The following is a 24,582-nucleotide window of genomic DNA, read 5'->3' on the forward strand; positions in this document are numbered from 1 at the left end:
CACACTGCTGAGAGATATGGTGGTTTCCCTCCTGTACATGGATACAACGTGGCAAAGCTTAATGTTTTTCAGAACAGTGTCTCTTATCTCTAAACTCTCCATACTCCACATGCCCAAGTCTTCCCAAGAATTGGGGTTTCTTTAATTCCTTTATTGCTTTACTATGTTTACATAGGGACTGCTCGGGTTTGCACCTCCAGCTGTTGTCATGGCTGTGGGACTGGGGATCTTCTCCTTTATTATGCAAGATCTCCTGAGTCCCTGATTTGTTTTGAAGGTCCAGCATTAAATTCCATTAATATCCCCTCTAATTCTTGATCATTCACCCACCTTGTTGAAAAGCTGCCTATGTGCTTTTCTTAGTTCATGCTATGGATCCACCAGGGAAGTGACCCCTTTATTCTGCCATCTTCCCAGTACCCAGAATTTGTTAAATTATAATTTTGGGTCAGTGTGTGTAATTTGGGTTGAAATAACATGAAATGGCATATTATTTTAATTTTATTTATTTGTTGTTTAGAATGATCTCAAATGCTCTCAAATATTGCATTTTCAGTAATGACAATGACCATAAAGATGCATTGAGCTAGCAACTGTTCAAATTGTTTGTATCTAATCCTTGTAGAACTCCATGAGGGAGTTATTATCCTACTTTACATAGGAAGAAGCTGAGGCATAGAGCAATTCAGCAACTCACCCAAGGTCTAACATCTAAAAAGGAAAGAGTTAGAATTAGTATCCAAATTATTTGCTGACATTTAACAATTAAGCATTACTGCATCAAAGGGAAAGTCCACTTTTGAGCACTAAAAAAAAAATAATTTGTATTTCTATCAAGTCTCTAACTATCATCATCTCACTATTTAGTTTTAAAAAGCTAGATGTTCTAGAAGCCTTTATAAAAAATGATGAATGCCTGGAAACCTTACCCATCTCCCATCCCTAGAGGTGACCACTTTTAGTTCTCTTGAGAGAATCTCTTGGTACTTTTCTCCCTATCTCTAAATAGCATGTTTCTTGCTACTTCATCATATTTTCAACTGTGACACTTTTTAAAATTAACTTTCACCATATAGGAAGGCAATTTGGCTATCTTTCACCTCTCTGTATATCTTCTTGCTGGATCAATATTCTGTATTTATGTTATTGAGACTATGAACATGATATTAATAACTGAATCATGGAATATACTATGCTTGATTTCCTTTCTTGCATAAATCTTTGTTCTCGCTGTCACTACTATTTTGCTCCTTTATTCATCCCATTGCTTAGTTTTCTATGGGTTTATCATAATTTATCCTCAACCTCTCATCTACTCTATAAATGTCTTCTAACCCTTTCATGTTCTTGGATAAATCTGCTCCAGAGTTGAGTTGATTTCTAGACTCACTGCTAAGTTCATAGTCCTGAGAATCTCTATCCCCATGATTCTGAGGATCCCCTTTGCCTCTACAGGAATGGGACCCTGGTTTTTGTATACTATGTATACTCTTCCTTGACATACAGTTCTGGCTTGTTGGAGCACATATTAGAAGCTTCCCTCAAACATTTGAAGTTGGCTCTTTGCTCACACTGAAGAACAGGATGATAAAACACTAGTCAAAATCTCTGCAAACTGGGATGTGACCATTGATCATGGAAGTTGATCTGGGTCATTCTCTTGAGACACAACTGGTTTTCAGTATCTTTAAGTATTTTAGTTTTAGTTCATTGGTTTCCTTTGAAAAAACCTTATAAAACTCTTGCCCAAGCCCATCTTCCAGCTTTCTGAATGTCATATAAACTTTTACTTATTTTCCAGGTAGTCTATAGGGAACCTGCTCTCAGTTGTGTTTGGAGTTTCCCAGTGCTGAGAATAAATCTCCCATCTTCTCCTAGATTGCTGGAGATATAGGTCATCTGACTGAGCAGAACTGGGGTATATCTAGTTCTTAAAGAGACTGTCCATTCACCTTTATCTGCTACTCTCAGAGGTGTCTGGAGTTGCCAATTCCTAAGTTTTGCTTTCTGTAATGCAAAGCAAATTGTTTCTTAGTTTTTCCCCACTGTGTTTGAGATTCAACTTTTTCAAATCTGAAAAGTCATTGCTTCTTCACCTGTTTTTTGCTTTTCAAAATGTTGTTGTCCCCTCTATGATCTTCATGGCTTTTGTAAGTTTGTAATATCAATACAAATAAAAAAAGAAAAACCATTTTAAATATAACTTAAATGGGATTTCAAAAGGGAGCAGATGTAAATGCATGTTTCTAAGCACACATCTTTATTTGGAAATTGTAGATGTTTTTAGTTATGCATGATTGTCAGTTTATCTTTTAATGGCCTGAAAGTCTACCATGGTAGCGTGTATGTGTGAGAATGGGATTGTGAATGTGTGAATATGTGTTACTCTTCCTTCCATTCTCAGGGGTGGGCTATAGCACACAAATCACATAAAACACAGAAGGAAAGCAGAGTGATGTGTGGGAAAGAACAAAAGCTTAGGAAGAAGAGACCTGGGAAAGACTCTTCTGTTGATTTGGAAGATCAATTCTCTTGGCACCTTACTTCCTTGTTTATAGTCACCATCTCATAGTTGCATTTTTCAGAATTAGATAAAGTGTTATTCAACAGAAGCCCTGGATATAGTGCTCTGTGAAGGCCACTTTCCTTCTTGAATGAAGGGAAAGCATTTGCAGGCAGGTAGTAGGGAGGCCGGGGAGATATGCATGATTTGTACAATGATACTTCCTTTATAATATTGGCCCGGGCTAAACCAGTTGACTAAAATAGCTGGCATCTGAAAACCCCTCTAATTTCTAGATTCTGTAGTTATTATAAAAACCTCACTGTAAGAACTCAGTCATTTTGATTTAACAAATGTGGTGTGTACTGTATAGGGATGATGTATTTTGGGCTAATGAGAATTGAGACTTTCTGAGAAAACGTACCCTGTATGATCATGTGAGCTGGTGACAGCAGTTGTGGGAATGTGTATGTGGGTGTTGAACTGAAAACTAAGTAGGTTTAACAGAGAGGACTTCATTCACTCATACATCTATTCATTATTAACACATAGAGGTTTTTTGCCTTATCCTGTTTAAAAGGAAAGCCTCTGAAATACAGAAGTGTTGGAAAATATAATAATCACACCTGTGAATAATTATTGGAAGGCCACTATCTTGCTAGACATGGAGAATTTAGGTTAGCATAGTCAATGCTCCAGGTGATAGAAAAGTGATTAAGGGAGTTATCATTTGGCCCTAACTTTTGGTTAGAAGGAAAGGCAAGGGATACGCTATTTCCAAATGAGTCATTAGCTGACTTCTTTTCAAAAAAGGTTCACCTTGCTTCTTAAATATCACTTTTATATCTAGATTATAAACTGCTCCTTTTAAACCCTGACCCTCCCCCCCCAAAAAAAAAAGAAAAAGCTCCACAAACAAAAACAGAAAAAGAAAGAAAGGGGGGAAAATGTGAGTAATGAGCATAATGTTAGTCCCATCCTCACCTACTGTTTTCAGAACAAGATTTTCTTTAATTAGCCGAAAAATATATCCAGGAAGCTTTTCTTCATGTAAAGATGCAGGTAGTTCCTCCTCAAACCCTGATTTGTACAGTAAATTTGGTACGGGATGAAGTATGTTCTCCTTTGGAAGACAAGGGGGACATTTCTAGATTACTTTAAGTTTGGCTCCCTGATGGTTCTCTGCCATCTGTCAACTCTTCTGTGGTTATTAAACAGTGATGGTCGAATAGGTAAGAAATGGTTAATAATTGTGCAATAGAGAAATGCCACAAACTAAGACTTTGTCTTTTGATTCTTTCAGAAAAACATATTAAAAACAATGTTCATAATCAGTTGTTTCTCTAGGGCTTTAAATGGATTTCAAGAGCTTTCTTAAAAGGGCTGTGTGTGTTTTAAATTTCTGCTTGCACTAAGGCAAAGCTTTGTTATATGGTGGTCACAGGCCTTGAAATGCCTGTCTCCCTCACTCTATTTTTGAGTTAATGTTTTTATTTATAAAGTAATAGCTTTCAAATCCCTTTATTTTTATTTCAGAAACTATTAATGCCTGTCAGCTGCCTGTGGGGGTATCATATAAATTCCTAAGTTTGCCATTCAAGGTCCTCCACTCTATGACCCCAATTTACTTTCCCTATTTGTCTGTCAATATTTTCCTGCATAAACCCTTCCATTCAACCAGGCAGAAATGTACACAGCACCCCACAGGCCTTTTAGTTTTGCCTGTATTTCAGAAAGTCTCTCCCTTCCATCATGTGTGTCAGGTGCTAACCCTTCTATGAGACTGGACCTGGGTCCCTTGGCTAAGCTTCCTAGCCCAAGTACACAGTCAATCCATGCTATGCCCTTGCATATGTCATCTGGGTCATTCAGGAACCATTTGGTGTCCACTGCCCCTTCATGTTTCATCTAGATCTACTTCATGTAACTCTGCCTGGGAAGTAAACTCTTTGACCATGGTGGTTTTATATTTGTTTCCTCACATTGAAAGATGTGCATGGTTGTTTGCATGTCTGTCAATCACCTACTTTTATTTTCTGCTCTCTACTTCCACTGTAATGTAGTTCCAAAAGATTCCAAAAGAATGGAGGAAAAAAAAAAACAAACCTAGAGACCATACATGTCAGAAAGCTTGGCTCTGGAGCCCATGTTCTCACCCACTCACCTACATGGCCTTGTGCAGGTTTTTGGCGATCCCCACTGTTATTGGTAATTTTTTTTCTTTCCCTCTCAATAGGATTTTGACAGCATTGGCCACTCATTCCTGGAATGTTCCAGCTCTGTTAGTTTGTATAATACTTCTCTCTGTTCTCTTCCCTTGTCCCACCCAATCCCACCCATTTCTTCTCTAGTCATCCCCTGGGAGATATGTATGTGTGTGTGTGTGTGTGTGTGTGTGTGTGTGTGTGTGATCATCACTTTTGCCCCTAGTTTTGTCATCATTATCATTATCATTTCTTTTCTTTTTTTTTTTTTTTTTGGTGATTCTGGAGATTGAACTCGGGCCCCCAAACATGCTGGGCAAGTGCTCCATCGCTGAGCTGTACCCTCAGCCCCCGTTGTTACTTTTCTGTGCTTTCTCTACATTCTTCTTCCTAGCCCAGTACTTTTTGACCTCAGTGGGATGACACACTGAGTGTCACACTCCATCATGACATATGTCAAAACTAGTCACTTATCACAGTGTCACAGTCATGACACATGTCAAAACTAGTCACTTATTGATAAGCATTAAGTTATAATCCCTCGAAAATGATTTACTTTTTTAATTAGTTAGACTCACCCCAAAGTTATTATCACAGGGATGTCAGCTCATCTGCATTTCAACAGAGTCTGCTGGCTTGGGTGCAACAAGGTAGAATTTGAATTAGCTGTAAGTGAGTAGCTCATAATTCATAGCCTATTTTATATTTTCTGAAAATATCCCTGACCTGTGGTTATTGATGTATCATTAATACTTACAGCAATTTTGAAATATTATAGTCAGTAAGCTGTAGATTTATAGCTGCATTTGTTACCTTGATTTTTGCAATAGGTACATATTTAATAAGGAAAAGAGGTAAAGAAAACATGTGTATGTGTCTTGTCCTTATAGCATAGAAATGGAAGTAAGGCTATAATTAAAGTTTCCAAATTAAAAACAAAGTGATTATTCAAATGGTATGTGCAATAATACTATTTACATTACTATGAATAATTGTTAATACTATGTGTCATACTTCTTTTTTTTAATTTTTTTTTGGTACTGGGGATTGAACCCAGTAAAGCTTTACTAGTGAGCTAATCCCCAGCCCTTTTTATTCTTTTCTTTTGAGACAGGGTCTCACTAAGTTGCTGAGGCTGGCCTCAAACTTGTGATCCTCCTGCCTCGGCCACCCAAGTCTCTGGGATTATAGGCATGTATCACCAAGCCTGGCTATGTGTTATACATTTTGATGATAAATTTATGTTTTCCTAGCCTTTATTAGTATATGATGTTTTTCTTTTATTAGCTGTAAGGGTCTGAATTTTACCTTTTAAATATAGTTCAATATGTTTTTTATATTAGCTGTATGCACATTTTGTCACTCAAAAAATGGCATGTTTTGAGATCAGGGAGCAGATCTCACTAATAATTTCTTAATAAAATACTTTTTTGAACATGACCTATAAAAAACTTTGGGAGCTTTACTTTACTTATCCAACTACTTGTGTGTTTGCGTGTATGCGTGCACATGCACACGTGTGTGTTTGGTTTTCATTACAATTCAGCATGCTTCTGGGAGTATATCTCCTATGAATGTCATTCATCATCTGTCACAGCAAAAGAAAAGTTAGAAACCTCTGCTCGAGGCTATTTTATACACATCTGAAGGTTTAACTCTCTCTCATGTGTTAATGGCTCTTGAGTCTATATCATCATCCATGATCCTTTCTCTGGAGCTGCGGACTCATTTACTAAGCTACCTACTAGGCATCAGTATGTGGACATCTTACAGATTTCCCAAACACAGAATTTCTGAAATTGAACCCATTTTTTAATCTCATTCCTCCTCCCTGTTGGCTTTACTTCTAGTATTGTGCTTTTTTGTTGATAGCATCATCATTCATCCACTCTGTTAAATTCATTAAAAATAATGTACAGTGTTTCAGAGGCCAGTAGCCCAGTCCTGTTTATCTACTAAATATCCCTGAAGTTGTCTTCTCTTTTCTCATTTTCTTCAACCTATCATAGCCGCTCATCATTTCCTGTTGGTATCACTTCATAGCCCAGTGGCTCTCAAATTTCAGTATATATCACAATTATTAAAACATAACAAGTTAGATTCCCATCTCCAGAAATCTAATTCAGTAAGTCTAGGGATAGTTCCAAGAAATTGAATGTCTAACCAGGTGTTTTTCTGAGAAAGTCTTTTATTTCTCTTTTCCAGAGAAGAAAATACTCTGTATGATATTATAATGATAGACATGTGTCATTAGGTATTTGTCCAAATTTGTAGAATATGTAATATCAAACGTGACCTAGTGTAAAACCATGGACTTTGGTTGATAATCATGTGTCAATATTGATTCATTAGTTATAGCAAATATACCACTGTCGTGCAGAATTTTGACAATAGGGAAGGCTGTTCCTATGTTAGGGCAGGGTAGTATGTATGGTAAATAGCTGTACCTTCTGTTCAATTTTGCTGTGACCCTAAACTGCCCTAAAAATAAGTCTCTATTTTTAGACCATATTGTACAGGACTTAGTATATGTAATGTGCTTAATTAATTATCCAACTCAAAAATGTTTATATTTTCTACTATGTAATGCATCATATCTTCTGCTGTCTAGCTATCATTTTCACTACAGTAGAATGTCTATCAAACACATTCTACTGAGAGAATTGTGACCTAGGCAAGAATTATGAAACAAGAATTCCACCAAAAGAAGCCAGTGCTGAGCAAGAGGAAGAACCCATATTTCCACATAATTTGAGTGAACCTTGATGTAATGATCATGGCACTAAAGATGCTAATGGGAGCCAGTTCCTCTGTGAAGGCAATTTTACAAACTGCAATTTTTGGCCCTTCTTGGGAAATATTACTTGGACCTCAGGCCCCTCTTAGGAACTTCTGTTTGTATCACATAGATCCTCCAGCAGCTTTGTATGGTGGACGACACACGGTGACCATGATTCCCGGAGATGGCGTTGGGCCTGAACTTATGATGCACGTCAAGTCTGTGTTTAAATATGCGAGTGTGCCTGTGGACTTTGAGGAAGTGCTGGTGAACTCCACATCTAGTGAAGAGGAAGTTCACAACACTATCATGGCTATCCGTCGAAACCGTGTGGCTTTGAAGGGCAACATCGAAACCGATCACAACCTGCCACCTTCTTACAAATCCCGCAACAGTATGCTTTGCACCACCCTAGATCTCTATGCCAATGTCATTCATTTCAAGAATCTGCCAAACGTGCAGACCCAGCACAAGAACATAGACATCTTAGTTGTTCGGGAAAATACAGAGGGCGAGTATAGCAACCTGGAGCATGAGAGTACGAAAGGAGTGATAGAGAGTCTGAAGATCATTACCAAGGCCAGGTCTATGCGCATTGCTGAATATGCCTTCCAGCTGGCCCAGAATATGGGGCGTAAAAAAGTGACAGCTGTGCACAAGGCCAACATCATGAAACTGGGAGATGGACTCTTCCTCCAGTGCTGTCGTGAGGTGTCATCCCGCTATCCTCAGCTCGTCTTAGAAGGCATGATTGTGGACAATGCTACAATGCAGCTGGTATCTCAACCCCAACAGTTTGATGTCATGGTGATGCCCAATCTTTATGGCAACGTTATTAACAATATCTGCACAGGGTTGGTTCGGGGGCCTGGCCTGGTACCTGGAGCCAACTATGGTCGCTTATATGCAATATTTGAGACAGCTTCAAGGCATACGGCCAAGAATTTAGCTCACAAGAATATCGCCAACCCTATGGCCATGCTGCTGGCAAGTTGCATTATGCTGGATTACCTCAAACTCCATTCCCTTGCCACCCGCATTCGTACTGCAGTCTTAGAATCCATAGGCAATAAAAATATCCAGACCCCAGACATTGGAGGCCAGGGTACCACGTTGGACATCATTCACAACATCATGGAAAACGTTCAAGGTTTCAAGTAGATGATCAGTGCCTTGGAGTCTGTTATTACCCAAAGTCCTTCCTATCTTCCTCTTTACCCATTCACCCTCCACACCTAATCCTTGCCAGCAAGGCTAATGTACAGAATAAACCATCTGTTCCAATTCAGGAGAAGTGTATCAAGACTGATTTTTCCCCATTAAATTAAAATTCCATAAACATTTCTTATTTAAATTAGACAAACCTATTGCATTGTAAACGATTTGTGGACATTCTTTCTATTTTAATCAGTGATTCTCACCTCTCTATGATATGATACAATGAATAAATCAGATCTGTTTGTGTAGTCCGAAGGGCTTTCCCAGGACCTAATGCACTGATTTTCTTTTATCTGTGTCATTAAAATTCAGTAAACCAGCCTACAGAGAATCTATTTTTTTTTCTCTAGAGGTTATTAATGAGCTAATTAGTGCAATAAACTTTGCCTACAAAATATACATTGTAACTTTAATAATAAATAAAGTAACATAAAGCTGAGCTAGTGCAGAATGCTTTCACTACTTCCTCAATATCCTCCTTTTCCATGGTGTTGTTTAGGACGTTTATGTGATAAATTTTCTCTGTGTTCTTTTGCACACATGAAAATTGATGGAAACTGCAGCTCCCCTGGAAAAGGGATTTTTAAATTTCTTTCAGCTCAGCTCAAGAGTGTAGAAGTCAAATCTCTACAATCAGAGTACACAATTCTTGATATACAAATGAAACCATGGATTGCAAACTCTGTGCTCAGTGCTTCATAGTTTCTTTTGGTCCACTTTTAAACTTGCTATCAAAGAAAGCCCTGAACTAATCTAAATATTTGCATCATTTAATTATATTTTAGTTACAGTATTTTAAAGGTCATAGTTGGGAGACATGCAAACAAAATAATACTATTAGTACGTAGAAATTGTTATTACTCAAGGAAAATGTAAAAACACAATGATTATGAAAACTGATAGTAGTTTTATCAGCAGGATAGAAATAAGATTGAGAAAAGCAGTGGATTCTGCATCCTGTATAATCTGTGGATCTTACCATACTTCACATAGCACAAGTTAAAGACACTTTTTTTTTCAGCCTCTGTGGTCTCCAGGAGGCTCCAGTTTAGTTGGGTGCCCTTGATCTCACCTAACCTAATTATATACAAAGTCAGGCCAGAGTTTGGAAAATGGAAAGTTAGTTTGAGGAGATTTAGTTTGAGGAGAAATCAATTACCTTCAACCCCATCTAGAAGCCTTTCTTGAAGAATAAGGCAAGCAGGGAAGAGTCAATTGGAAAATAACCATGGTAATTGCATGTATTGCACAATTAAACATATCCCTTGCCAGGATGGATGCTACTGCCTTCCTGTTGCACCCACCTCTGGGCAGCTCTAGACCTTTGTGAGTAGTTCTTTAACAAGTGGATTTTAGTATGAACCCCACCCTGCCCTAATCCCTAAACCTTAATCACCCCACCCAATTTGTACCCCCTTTTCTCATTACTAGGAGAAATGATTCATGGCACAACCAGCCCAACTGCAGGCAGTGACCCAGCTGTCAGCTTCCACTTAGCAATAGGAGTTCATGGGCCATTTGAGCCCAAGTTTTCCTCTATGAAGAATGGCCATCTCCAGAATCCTCTCAAGACAGCTGTGATGACACCTGGTACACAACAATGGCACTTTCTATCGCCATTGTTAGATTTTCCCTCTTAGCTATGAATATCCCAAGGGTAATATCATGTATGTTTTTACTTGTCCCCTGTCATCTCTAATATAATTACTGTACATGCAATGTAAAAAATAATATATGTTTGTTGAAATAATCAGGAAATGAATGCTATGGTTGATACTGCCTCACTTTTATTTGTAAAGTGAGAAAATAACTGTACCTATGCCATAGGGTTGTTGGGAAGATGGAGTGAGAAAATGCACCTTAAGCTTATAACATTGTGATAAGTGCTTGTGTTTTTCTTTTTCTTTTTTTCTTACCATTACCGTATTTGTCCCTGATGTGATTTCTTCCTGTACATCTATTCTTTGAATTCAAAGTTGTTTGTCTCTGTCCACCTTTTCTCCTACCTAAGTGCATGTCATCACACCATGGAAGATTCAGTGTATGTGGACATTGCCATGATTCCACTGAGACCCCAGAACTCTTTCAGTTCTGAACTAAAGGTCAACAAAAAAAAAAAACAAAAAACAAAAAATATCACTTTAAGGTGGATCATGATGAAAATGAGCACCAGTTATCTTTAAGAATGTCAGTTAAAGGGCGGGTACAGAGGATGAATTACACATTGTCAAAGCAGGGGCAATGGATTATGAAGGCATCCAATCCAAGTAACATTGGTAACTTGGACAAGGTTTGTACAGCTAAGGCTTCCCTTGGACTCATGTGGTCTTACGGTTGAAGTGTAGTTCACAGCCTGTGCCTATTAATGACAAACAACACTGAGTAGTCCTCAGGAAGCTGCAGAGAGAGAAGGTGAAGAGGAGGAGGAATATAAAACTCTTGTGCATATCTGGAAAGCAATCTAACCCTGTAAATGGTAGCAAGTTTCTACAGAAAAAAATAAAACTTACTACAGATGAAGAAGGTGGTGGTGGTGGTGGAGTAATTTTGATGAAGAGGGAAATTGAAGACCCATCTCTGTTGAAGAAATCTACATGAGATACTCCCACCAAAAATGCACAGAAATCAAATCAGAGTACAAAAAACTCAAAGCCATTCACACAAACATTAAAAAAAAAAGTTATGAAACACGAAAAGGACCTAATTCTGTAGAAGACATTAAAAGCAAAATGCAACCAAGTATAGAAACAGGTGGTTCTCTTCCCAAAGTGGAAGCCACGATCGCCAATGACGAAGTTGCTTCCAGAGCAGGAGGCAACTCAAGATGTCTGGCAGTAGAGGAAGTCTCTTTCAGAAAACAGTTAAAACAGTTTGTTAAAATTTTCTTATTTCTGTAACAGTTGATATTTGGCTGCCCTTTATATTTCCAAGTGAGAACTTACCCTACCATGTTTGATAAATGTCCAGGTTCCATTGCCAAGATGTGTTGTTTTATTTTTAAAGATGGAACTCCACCCTTTACTTAGTTTTAAGTGTATCTGGAGCGCTAGGATAGGACATAGTTGTACTATGGTATAACCATCATAACTGACCACCATCGTTGAGGTCAGGCATGGAAATGGCAGTGAGACAAAAATATACATGTGAACTAAACAGCATTTTAGTAAAATGAACATATCAAATATTATCCATATATGAAGCATTCTATTTTTATCCATTACCTACCATTCTAATGTTACTCCTGAAGAAAACTGGTTGAATTACATTATTGCATCATAGATTGTTGGTTTGTAATCAACTTTCAACTAGGGAATCAAATCATTATAAGTGCTCTTACCCTCTCTCCTTTTTATTTCTTGAAACCAGTAGTTCCTCTTTCCCCAATGCCTCCTTTCTCATTAACCTTTCTCATCACTGGAAACTTCCCAATTTTTCTTGCTGCAAGTATAGACCTCTAACTTGGGTCATGCTTGCCATTGAGTTTCCTTCAGTCTATTTTCTACAATGCACCCAGCATGATCTCTCTGAAAAGCAACAGACTCAAGTCACTTCCCTACTTAAAAACCCTCATTCAGGGCTTCCTTTGTCCTTTAGAGAAAGTCAACTGAGCACACACAATACTGTACAGTACATTCCTGAGCAATAAGAGTGATAGAGTCATTGATCGCTGGAGTCTCTGAACCTAGGGCAGAGACAGGCTCTTTTTCATGCTCACTCTAAATATGAAAGGAAGGAAGGGAGTAAAGAAAGAAAGGAAGGGCAGGCTTATGTTCACAGGACTGGGGGACTGACTTTAGTCTGTCAACCTTTCTTTACAAAATTCTCCTCTCTAAATAATACTGAACCCTTGAGGCAGTAAAACAGGTGGTTGGCAGGCTGTCTCTGTTTCCTGAAAAGATTTCTTCTGTACTACATTCATTGGGTAATTTCATCTTATCCTTTATCAGTTTACTCTGAGTTGTTTATGGTCCTAGTGTTCTAAAGAATAGCAACAACAAGTTGTCTCACTTTTCTCTGAATTAATTCTTCACTGAGGCTCTATTTGGCTAATGACCTTACAAATCACTCAATTGCTCAAGTTCCATACCTGACGTTCATCTCAGCTGTGTTACAGGAGCCTTTGTAACACTGGATAGGTTGCTTAAAGCACTGATCCCTGGTTTGTTCCTGTTTCAGATAAAAGGTAAATGTCTACCTTCATGGAATTCTTATAGAAAATTAAATAACATTGCTTTGGTTATCTATTGCTGCATAACAAACCTCCTCAGAACACAGTGGTTTAGAACAGTGATTATTTACCATGTAGTTTAATCAGGTGGTTATTATTAGCAGGAGTCTCAGGATGGCTTAATGATGGCTATCAGTCAAGAGCCTCCATTCTTCTCCACATGGCTGGCTAATGCATTTGTTTTGTTTCTTCCTAGTGTAGCACCTAGTTTCTTTTTCTTTTTTTAAAATATTTTACTTTTCAATTGTAGTTGGACACAATACTTTTATTTTATTTATTTATTTTTATGTGGTGCTTAGGATCGAACCCAGGGCCTCGCATGTGCTAGGCGAGCTCTCTACCTCTGAGCCACAACCCCAGCCTGTAGCACCTAGTGTCCAAGGAGCAGAGACCAGGGCTGTGGATCTCTTAAAGCCTAGTCTTGGAAGCTTTTAATACCATTTCTACCACAGGTCATTGCTCAAAGCAGGCAACAGAGGCAGAACAGATATAAGAATAGGGAGAATAAATGTCCCCTCTTGACGGGATAATGACGAGACCACTTTGCAAAGAGTCCTAAGGAATTGAAAGTATTATTGTTATGGCCATTTTGGAATCATAATCTATTATTATGAAACTATATTTAATGCTGTGTCCAAAGCACCTGCCACATGGGCCTTGCTTAAGCAAAGAAAACTACTATCTTTGACTTCTCCCCCTTTCATTTATCTAGTTTCACTGTCAGTTATGCCACATAATGTTCCCTGTGTTGATGCCTTTTATTCCATCACATTTCTTCTGGGTTTATATTGTCTCCAGGACTATTTAAAGAGTTATATAACTGACTTCAAATTTGACCTCCTTCATTTTATATTTTGTCTTGTACTAATTTTTTTCACCTATTTGACTTTTGCCTCAATATGTTATATGCTACTTGAGGGTAGGAAACATATTTAACCAATGTTTTGGACCTTGTATTACCCAGCATAGTTCTTGCATAGTAGGTGTAACTTCATAATTAAACACATTCCAAAGTGGATTTATTATGGTAATTATATTTATTATTATTTATCATGTGTCATGCATGTCCTACATGTTTTGCAATTACTAGTTTATTTGATTCTCATAGTGGTTCTATTAGAGGATTATTATTACAATCCTCATAAAGGAAAATTAAGGGACAGAGATATTAAGAAATTTTCTCGAGGTCTCACAACTAACAGTAGGTAAGGACAGATGAGGATTATCTAGAACAAAGTGTTTTAATGGTTATGCGCATTTATGCACTGTAAATTCCTACTTCTATGGGTAAATGGGCCTGGTTTCATGCATAGATCAATGTTTCCTTGTGAAAATAATCTCATAGACACGTAGAATTAAAGAAATGTCAAGAGAGTTCAGTTTTGCAGAAACTATAGTCTGGAAGGTAAAGCAAATTGTTCCAATTTCACAACTAGCCAAGCAAAGATGAGGATCCAAGCCTTCTGACTACAGATTGAGCCAGAGTAAAGATCCAAGCCTTCTGATTCCAGATGATGTTCTCTTTTCACCATTTCACAACTCTCTTCTGATGTAACATACAGATAAATTACTGACATTTTAAACACTTACTTTATGCCAAGTGCGGTTTTAAATAGTTTGTATATATATGAACAAGTTTATCCTCACATTAACTTATTATTTTGGTAAGAAACTAAAGAAAGACAAGTTCAGTGACTTATTCAATGTCAATCAGATAGTAAGTAGGGAACCAGTTTTAAAATCCAGCCAAAGCCACTGGGTATAACCTTGACTACCACAGCTACTTTCCAAATAGATAGCCCAGAATGAAAGGGTATCATGTCTAGAATCAACACCAAATATTGAAAAGAGATGACATTTCCAAAATGGTAAAGTTAAATAGTCAAATTATTCTTTTGGAGTAACGATAGACAAAAAGAAACTTAGAACAAAGTGATGTGCTTTTGAAACAAACAAACAAAATGCTTAAATAATGATATGGAGTACATGCAAAGAAATATTGAGTTTTGTAAATAAGAGAAGGGTTTTGAAGATATGTATACACGTCTGGATCATTACGGAGGTTGCAAGACACTGACAGTATTACAAGGCTCAGTTGGGAATATGTACAATATCTGCAGGAAACTGATTATAGAGCTAGAAATTTTTTGAAGGGAAGCATTTGGTCCTTGGAGTTTCCCTGACAACTTGCATAACATCGGAACTCAAAGTGGCAGAGTGTTCTTCACATCATGATGAATTTGCTTACAGTGATATGGAAAGCTAAATCTATTGCATTTGTGATTGTTCCAAGAAATGCAAGGAAAAGAAAAAGGAGACATATTTAAAGTGGGAAAAAATGACTCAACTTCACAAAAGCAATTTAAAAACCATGAATGTCTTATTATCAATTTAGTAAATGCTTAAAAATCAACACAGGCTGAGTAAAAACATAGTCTTCTGATGAAGACTTGAGTCTAGGTCCTGATCAGCATAAGCATCTGGTTTGCTATAGTTAATGCCAAATTTAGTTTCTACAAAATAGATGTAAATGGATGAATATTGCCACAAAAGAGAAAATTTTATGTTTATCAAAATGCAAAATTGATGATTTTTTTTTTTCCATTCTAAAGAGAAAAGGCAGTTTTCTAGCTGATCAGGAGACCAAGACAGGAGGATCACAAGTTCAAGACCATGTCTCAAAATTAATAAAAAAGGGCTGAGGATTAGCACATTGATAGAGTGCCTCTGGGTTTAATTCCCAGTACTGCATGTGCACACACATGCATACACATGTCTTAAATTCAAGTCCTTATAAATGTCCTCATATTACCTGTGTTTTCTCAGTTCTGTGATTTTTAACAAGAAAATATTTAGGGGATTAAAAAAGTGACATTGGTTGTGCTAGCTTAATATTTTCATGGAAATTATCTTCAGAATAAATTTTGAAAAGAGGCAAAAATTCTTCAACAATGAATCAGTAGTTATTTGTAGGAATATGGCCTCACAATTGCAATATTAAATGCCATTGTGTAATTAATTTGATTGTGATGATTAGTTCACATTATATATGTATGCCAAACCACTAAGTTTACACCTAAATATATTAAATTTGAAATTGTTAATTATATCTCAGAAAAATTGGAAAAAATACAAGTACTAAGATAAAGTTTAGTTTAGGTTATATTGTAGAGATCACAAGTACAAAACTATTAGACAAATAAGGAAAGAAGTTCAGTTGGGACTCTTGTAACTTCATTTTAAGAAACATTAAGCCAGCCACGGGTGGTGGCGCAGGCCTGTAATCCTAGTGGCTCTGAAGGCTGAGGCAGGAGGATCTCATGTTCAAAGCCAGCCTCAGCATCAGTGAGGCACTAAGCAACTCAGTCAGACGCCCATTTCTTAAGAAAATACAAAAAAGGGATGGGGATGTGGTTTAGTGGTTGAGTGTCCCTGAGTTCAATTCCCTGCCACACCAAAAAAAGAAAAAAAAGAAAGAAAAAAAGAAAAGAAACATCAATCAGGCATAGTGGCAGACGCCTGTAATCACAGTGATTTAGGAGGCTGAGATAGGAGGATTGCAGATTTGAGTCCAGGCTCAGCAACTTAGTGGGACCCTAAGCAACTTAGTGAGAGCCGGTGTCAAAACAAAAAGGGATTAGGATGTGATTCAGAGGTTAAGCCCCCCTGGGCTCAAGCTCTATCTAGTAGCAAAAAATAAAAATAAAAATAAAAAAGACTTCAAGGCTAGGTGCAGTTGCACATGCCTGTAATCCTACTGGCTCTGGAGGCTGAGGCAGGAGGATGGCGAATTCAAAGCCAGCCTCAGCAAAAGTGAGGTGCTAAGCAACTCAGTGAGACCCTGTCTCTAAATAAAATATAAAATAGAGCTGAGGATTTGGTCAGTGGTCAAGTGCCCCTGAGTTCAATCCTTGGTATTCCACCCCCCCCCCCAAAAAGAAAGAAAAGGCATAAAACATGAAACCAAAAAATTTTTTATTTAAAACAACTTAAACAAATGGGAGGATAGACTTAGAAATGGGATGATGGACTTGGAAATTTTAGAGAATTTGAAAAGTGGCTCTCACTCTTTGGGAAAGACTATGGGATCAAAATTCTTAACATATTAAGTAAAATTATGTAATAATCTTATATTCAAAGGAAAACTCGTATTTCCAAATACGTTATTTGTTTCAGTATGTTAATAATGTATTTAATACAGCTATGAATATGTAAATAAAATACTATTCAAAGATAGCTATCTATTTGATGTGTTCCCCAAGGGGGAACTCAACTTTGCCCACACTTTTTCTTTCTATAGATCCTGTTTCTGTTTTAGAGGGAATCATTTTACTTATATTTGGTTTTGTTTTCCACTTTTGCATCTATATTATCTCTAAAAAGCAACATTTAGTGAGAAAGCAAAGAAAGAAATTTTTGAAGTTATTTTCCAGAAATCTGTAGTAGCAAAGTAAGAAGTCAATATTTCTGGACATGTAGATAATACTGTGGAAAGACATGCAAAATAATTTACAAAAGAAGTTATACTCAAGTACTTAAGGCTGTGGCTAGAACACATCTGTGGTATTTCATGTAGTTTTGATCTTTCAAATTTATGAAAGATGTGATTTCTCTGAAAAGGTGTACAGTGTACTCAGAAATCAACTGTATGCCAAAGCTTTCAAAGAAGATGTTGGAAAATCTGATTTATAAATAACCTGTTTTCTCCAGGGTAAGATTTCTCCAGGTATGATTGATCCTTGGCAAGGTATTTAAGTTATGATAGAATTAAGTTATTTTGATTCCAGCCTTATTCTTGCCAAGAGCAAGATCCTGTTTACACAGTGACCTCATCCATTATTTCTTTCACCCATTCACTTATACCTGGGGTAGTTCATTCTCCTTTGAGCACTATACTTGGTTTTAGCTATAGACTGTGTGGGCACTGAGGATGCAGCTTTGAGGACTGAGTGCTTTCTCCCACAGAGCACACAGGGCTGAAGGAACCAACAACAATTATGCAGCTAATAACAGAGTGATAAGTACTGTAATAGAGGTATAAGCAGGATGTTGTGATAGGACAGAGAAGGGAAAGGAAATCATAGAAGCTTCTCCAGAGTAAAGTCATGCCTCATCTAAACCTTAAAACTCTTTAGGAAAATAAACAGAGGCAGAGGAGCAGGCAGGGGGAGAGAGAAGAAGGAAGTCTCTGGTTGAATACCTAGTCACTGATGGCTGAGAGGCTACCATTGTCTGCCCATTATGTGATATTCAAAGCTTTTCCTTTTTTCCCTCCATTCTTTCATATTTTATACCCTATCATTATTGTTGAACTAATTTTACCTACTCAAGTTTATCCATTAGGTGAAATTTTTCAAGATTTAAAGTGAATGTCTGAGTTTCCTGTTTTTTTTTTTTTCAATGATGAACCCTTTACCTTGATTAATTAACCTCATTAGATACCTCATTGTAGTTGGCTCTGATTCTTGTGCTTAAGCAAATTTATTATTTTCCTTAAGCTGCTTCTCAGCATAATTTTTGCCTCTTTGAAGCCTTTCTTTTCAATTTCATGTCTCTCTTTCTCAATGTCAGCTTCTCTGTGAGCACATTCATCGCTCTGTGAACCATCTCTGAGCATACTTCTTATGCCCTTCACCTCTTCTCTGATGTCTCCTCGAGAGTGGAATAGATCTCATCCTCTCTTTCTTCCTGCTCAGCTCCCCGCTCTGGTATAGTTTTGACCTCTCAGTCTTTCTGGAAATCTTATCCACCACCCTCCTCAGTCATCCCTTTTTACTCCAGTGTTGGTGGCCTAATCTCCTGCTGATTGCCCGCCCCCAAGAAGCTGCTGACTGGCCACTTTCCTCCAAAGATCTGTGATAGTTGAGTTACCATTTTTCTGTGATGGTAGCAGGATGCTTGCAATCTTAACCCCTAGGAGCCACTGGGGAATAGCCAAGTGTTCACCATGCTCCTGGGCCCAAGGAAATCATCATCATCAGCAGCATTTCTAATGAGAATGACCCTATCACTCTTCCACCTGATACTTTCCTCTTCTTTTCCCAGGAAGGCACCTTTCTCTGAAAGGATGTCAAGCTCTCCATCATCTTCCATGAGGTTCTTTCCTATCTGTTTAGAGCACTCCAGATGTGGATAGCTGAAGGTATTAGAATTACTTGACCGTGGTTATAGTTTTTATCCAGATTGGCAGATGCTTTTTACAGTTTCCATTGGGATTTCAGCGGAAAAGAGCTTAAAATGCACAGGAGGAGGAAAGTACTTCTCTCCCAGGATCCCCGCTGAGCTGGTAACAGTCTATGGGAAGTCATCTATTTAAACAGAAATAAACACGCCTTAGGATGCCAGGAGACTATTTTCAGCTTTATTAAGCTATTTTCAGCTTTATTAAGAAATCTGTGTTTAATTTTTCCAACATCTCCAGCCCTGTTCATTTAGCTTTCCTCTGTGTGTGGATCAATTACGACACTTGATGAGACTGCAGACGTTGCATTCTGTTCCTCACAGAAACCCAGTGCATGTGGAGGAGAGTGAAGAACCTGGAGGGCTTCCAAGAGCCTAGTCAGAGATTGCACTCATCTGGCTTTTCACCAGGAAAAGTATTCCTAGACAGACATTGCCTGTGTCTGGGTGCTCAGAAATCACACTGCTCCATATTTTTTATTTCTAACAAAAATTTTTGAACCCATATAACATGGTCACCTATAATAAATTAGACACTGATGAGGTCATCAGAAATTTGAACATGCAGGTAAAGGATCAGATAATACACATATTAAGTTTTATGGACCACATGGTCTCTGTTGCAGCTATTCAACTCAGGGCCACTCTGCCACTGATCTGTATCCCCAGTCCAGTCCTTTTTTTTTTTTTTTAAACTTTGAAACAGGTTTTTCTAAATTCCTGGGGACTTTGCTACTTTGCAGTGGTTGGCCTCAAACTTGTGATCCTCCTGCCCCAACATCCTGAGTCACTGGAATTACAGGCATGTGCCAGTTTGCCTAGCTAATACTGGCACTTTAAAGCATTGGGAATTATATAAAGTATGTACACACTAATAAAAGTAGCTACGTTCTAACAAGACTTCATTTATGGACACTGTAATTTAAGTTTCACACAATTTGTATATGCCAGGTAATATTGGGTTTTAAAATTATTTTTTCAAACATTTAAACAAGTGAAAGCCATTCTTTGTTCACAAAGCCATATAGAAACATGCCTGGGGACTATAATTTATGAACTCCTACTCTGGGCAAAGGAGCTTAGGTAATGAACAAGACAGAAACCCTGACCTCTTGTAAATTTCATTTGCCTGGTTAAAAAACAAACAAACAAAAAAAGACAATGAACTTATAGAAACACAAATATTGAATATTATTTTAAGCTGTAAGAAGGAAAACAAAATAAAACATAATTATTATTCTGAGAGCAACTGGTGGTAAGAAGGACGAGGGAGTGGGCTGCTTTGGCCAACCCCTGAGTCGGGGATGAGCTACAAGTGTTTGGAGGAAGCACAAAGACTGATGTGGCTGGAGAAGATGTTGCAGAGGGAAAGAGGAGGGACATGGGCTTAGAAAGGAAGATGGGGAAAATCAGGTAGGATCCTGTAGCCCATAGAAGGGCTTTGGGCTTTATGCACTTTGCAGTGCCAGGCCACAAGGAAGGTTCAATCTGGGAGTGATGGGAAATGGTTTATGCATTTGGACGGATCACTGTGACTACTGTGTGGATGAAGTGATATCATGGAGGGATAAGACTCAGGAGGACAGTCAGGAAACTATAGTGGCCTCTCAGTCCAAAAAGAGGACTCTGTACTTTCCATGTACTCCTTTTCTAACACTTTTCTTGCATGTGAATCTACTAGTGGCTTAGGGGAGGGTGAAAGATAGTGACTTATATGGCTCAGGTTCAACTCTGAATGAGTTTTGCATCAATCACATTTCCCAGAAATCAACGCCCTATTTTTCCTATTACCTCAGTCATGCTGAGAATGAGAGTTCACCGTCTTTGGGATATTTACTATATATGGCATTATTTTATTTGACCTTCACAGCAATTCTATAGGTAGGTGTCATTATTCACTGTATAGGTGAAGAAATTGAGATACTAATAGGTCCTGCAAGGGGCCAAGTATATATCTGATGGCTGTTGGATCTGAAGCCTGTGATATTTGTATTTTAACACTCTTCTTTACCTGTTTCAGTTATCTATTGCTGCATATCAAAGCAATCCAAAGTAGCATGGCTTAAAACAACAGTAATCTATTATTTGCCATAATTTGAGGGTTGGCAGGTCTCAGCTACATGGTTCTTCTGTCCCATGTCTTATTGGTCAGAATCATACCTGAGGCTAAAGGCAAGTAGAAGCTCTTCAGGGCTTGGAGCACCCAAGGTGGCTTCAATCCCATGGCTGGAAGTTGGTGCCATTTGGCTGGAATATCTCTGTTTTAGTCCATGTGCTTTAGCCATTATTAAGCTGGACAGATTTTCTTACTGCATGGTGGATGGACCCCAAAAGGGGAAATCCCCCCAAGCCAATCACCAATGTGAAAATGCTTACCAGGTTCTGCCCATATTACCCTTTAGGATATCATTATTCCACACTAAGTGATATGGCCATGTCCACAATTAAATTTGAAAGAGACTCTGCATGAAAGGTGGGTTCATTAGGAAACCACCAGTTTCTATGACAATGTTATTCTGTCTGCTCTCTTCAGACAGACATATAAGGTAATTATTTCCTTCTGTGAAATATGTCAAGATACTCACCTTAGTACCTAAGGATAAGCTGCAGACTGTGTGGGCACTGAAGATGCAGCTTTGAGAATCGAGTGCTTTCTCCCACAGAGAACACAGGACTGAAGGAACCAACAATAATTATGCAATTAATAACAGAGTTATAAGTACTGTAACAGAGGTATAAGCAGGATGCTTTGAGAGGACAGAGAAGGGAAAGGAAATCATAGAAACCTCCCTAGAGTAAGTCATGCCTCATCTGAACCTTAAAACTCTGGGACTTATTAATTCACATGTTGACATTTAAAAGTTCCTTTCTAGAGTGAAACACTGTTAGTTGCTGTGAAAGAAAAAAAGAAAGAACTACATAAGACATGGGCCTTTTCCTCAAGTTGCTTAGATTCTAAGGGAAAATATTATGCTGCCAGAGCATAACAGAAAATAAGGGGGCATGTGTGTGTGAATGGAATGTATACCTTAAGATATCTTGCAAATTGCTGCTATGTGGAAAGCTGGGTAAATGTCAGAAAGATGTTCTTCTTGTAAGATGTATACCTTTTTCCTGGTTGCTATGATTTTCTATACTGTGTAAGAAACTGAAGCATTCATTCTTCCAACAAATTTGGAGAGCATTGTGAAAAGTCAGTTTTTCTCAAAGATGAACTAATATCCAGGTCAATTCAGTGTTTGAAAAAGCTAAATTTCATCTGCTATTATGACCTCCAGCTTTGCTTGATCTCTAACTGGTTTAGGTCACTAAGCAGTATCGATTCTTTTTTAATTGCAAAATTTCAGAAGCCAGTTCTATTAAAGCAAACAAACAAAAATTAAAAAAAAAAAAACAATTCCCCCCAAAAGAAAACCAGAGCCACTGGAATGAAAAATTCCCATTTGCCTAGTTTATGTATAGCTGATCTCTAAGCTATTATACAATTTTGCATATAATTGATGCTGTCTTAACACTTTTGTGTGATCATAATAAAATACCTTATACTGGCAAAGAACAAAATGTATTTCTTATAGTTTTGGAGGCTAGCATGTCACAATCAAGGCATCAGCATTTTTGATGTCTAATGAGGACCCAATCTCTGCTTTCAAATTGGCATCTTGTTGCTGCATTATCTGGAAGGGATGGTAGCCTTGTACTCACAAGCTAGAAGGGCAAAAAGCATTTCCTTTAACCCTATCCCTTTTTTAAGGGTGCTAATTCCATTTATGAGAAGAGTCCTTATAACTTAATCACCTCCCATATGCCACACCTCTTAATACCATTACATTGGAGATTAAATTTTAATGTGGATTTTGGAACAGACACCATCATTCAGGTTAAAGCAGATGCTCACTTGATGTTAATTGTTAGGCTAGAACCTGCTGTCCATTGTTATAGCATAGATGTTTGGAATTCTGTTGAGATCAATAATAAATAAAAAGCTACCATACCACTTAGCATGTATTTGCAATATCCGATACATTCTCTAAATGCCTTCAATATATCATTTCCTTTTATTTTTCTAGATGTCTTAGTGTATATCCTGTGATTATTATCTTCATATTTTAGATAAGAAAAGTTTAGGTAAATTGGTGAAATGTCTTGTTCAAGAGACAGAGCTGAAGTTTAAACCCCAGTCCTTTTGACCCCCAAATCCATTCTCTTTACCCATGTGTGACCCAGAAGTGGTATGACAGTAAGGTCTTTGGAAAACTTGAGTTCTAGATCTTAGGGTGAATCAACTGGTTATGTGATCTTGGACAAATTAGTTTTTCTTGCCTGAAAATACAATTAACTTTCTTAATGATAGAAGTCTACAACCTGTATTTCTGTGCTGATTTAGGACACACATTTTCTTCCTAGCTTACATTGTGTATTCTACACTCCTATTCTCTCTCATCCTATTCTACTATTAATTTTTAAAGTTTATTTTAATTAGGTATGTATGACAGCAGAATGCATTTTTTATTTCCTGTACACTATTACAGCACAACTTTTCATTTCTCTGGCTGTACACAATGTAGCATTGCACCATATTTACAGTCATACATGAGCCTAAGGTAATGATGTCCATCTCATTCCACCATCTTTCCTGCCTGGATGCCCCCATTCTTCCCCTCCTTTCCTTCCCTTCCCTTTGCCCAATCATAGTTCCTCCATTTTTCCTTTGTCCAATCAAAGTTCCTCCATTTTTCCCATGCCCCTTGCATTATGGATCAGCATCCACTTATCAGATAAAACATTTGGTTTTGTTTTGAGGATTGGCTTACTTTGCTTAACAGGATATTCTCCAACTCCACCCATTTACCTGCAAAGTCATAATTTTATTCTCTTTTAATGCTGAGTAATATTCCATTGTGTGTGTGTATGTGTGTGTGTGTATATATACACACACACACATATGTATATATCATAGTTTCTTTATGCATTCATCTACTGAAGGGCATCTGGGTTGGTTCTGCAGTTTAGCTATTATGAATTGAGCTGTGATGAACATTGATGTGGCTGTATTACTACAGTATGCTGATTTTAAGTGCTTGAGTATAGAGAGAGGAGTGGGATAGCTCACTCAAATGGTGGTTCCATTCCAAGTTTTCTAAGGTATCTCTATACTGCTTTTCATATTGGTTGTACCAATTTGCAGTCCCACCAGCAATGTATGAGTGTGCCTTTTCCTCTACAACCTCACTAATACTTATTGTTGTTTGTATTCTTAAAGCTGCCATTCTGACTGAAGTGAGATGAAATCTTAGAGTGTTTTGATCTACATTTCTCTAATTACTAGAGATGTTGAACATTTTTGCATATATTTGTTAATCAAATGTATGTCTTCTTCTGAGAAGTGTCTGTTCAGCTTGTTAGCCCATTTATTGATTTTTTTTTAATATTAAGCTTTTTGAGTTCTTTATACATCCTGGAGATTAGTGAT

General features: G+C 37.7%; 2 protein-coding genes across 3 annotated transcripts in view; both read left to right on the forward strand.

Annotated features, from left to right (window-relative positions):
* The window catches only part of Nell1 (neural EGFL like 1), an 801,023-nt gene that overhangs the window by 532,345 nt on the left and 244,096 nt on the right, over nt 1–24,582 (forward strand). The window lies entirely within an intron of this gene.
* LOC107158369 (isocitrate dehydrogenase [NAD] subunit gamma, mitochondrial-like) lies at nt 7,325–9,091 on the forward strand. Its single transcript, XM_015504859.2, has one exon. It carries the CDS (start codon nt 7,478–7,480, stop codon nt 8,645–8,647), a length of 1,170 nt encoding a protein of 389 aa, XP_015360345.2. The 5' UTR covers nt 7,325–7,477; the 3' UTR covers nt 8,648–9,091.

Source organism: Marmota marmota, unplaced genomic scaffold, assembly GCF_001458135.2.
Source record: "Marmota marmota marmota unplaced genomic scaffold, marMar, whole genome shotgun sequence".
NCBI lineage: Eukaryota > Metazoa > Chordata > Mammalia > Rodentia > Sciuridae > Marmota > Marmota marmota.

Coding starts and splice junctions, on each gene's coding strand:
- LOC107158369 (XM_015504859.2), top strand. CDS start 7,478: ATGATCATGGCACTAAAGATGCTAATGGGAGCCAGTTCCTCTGTGAAG.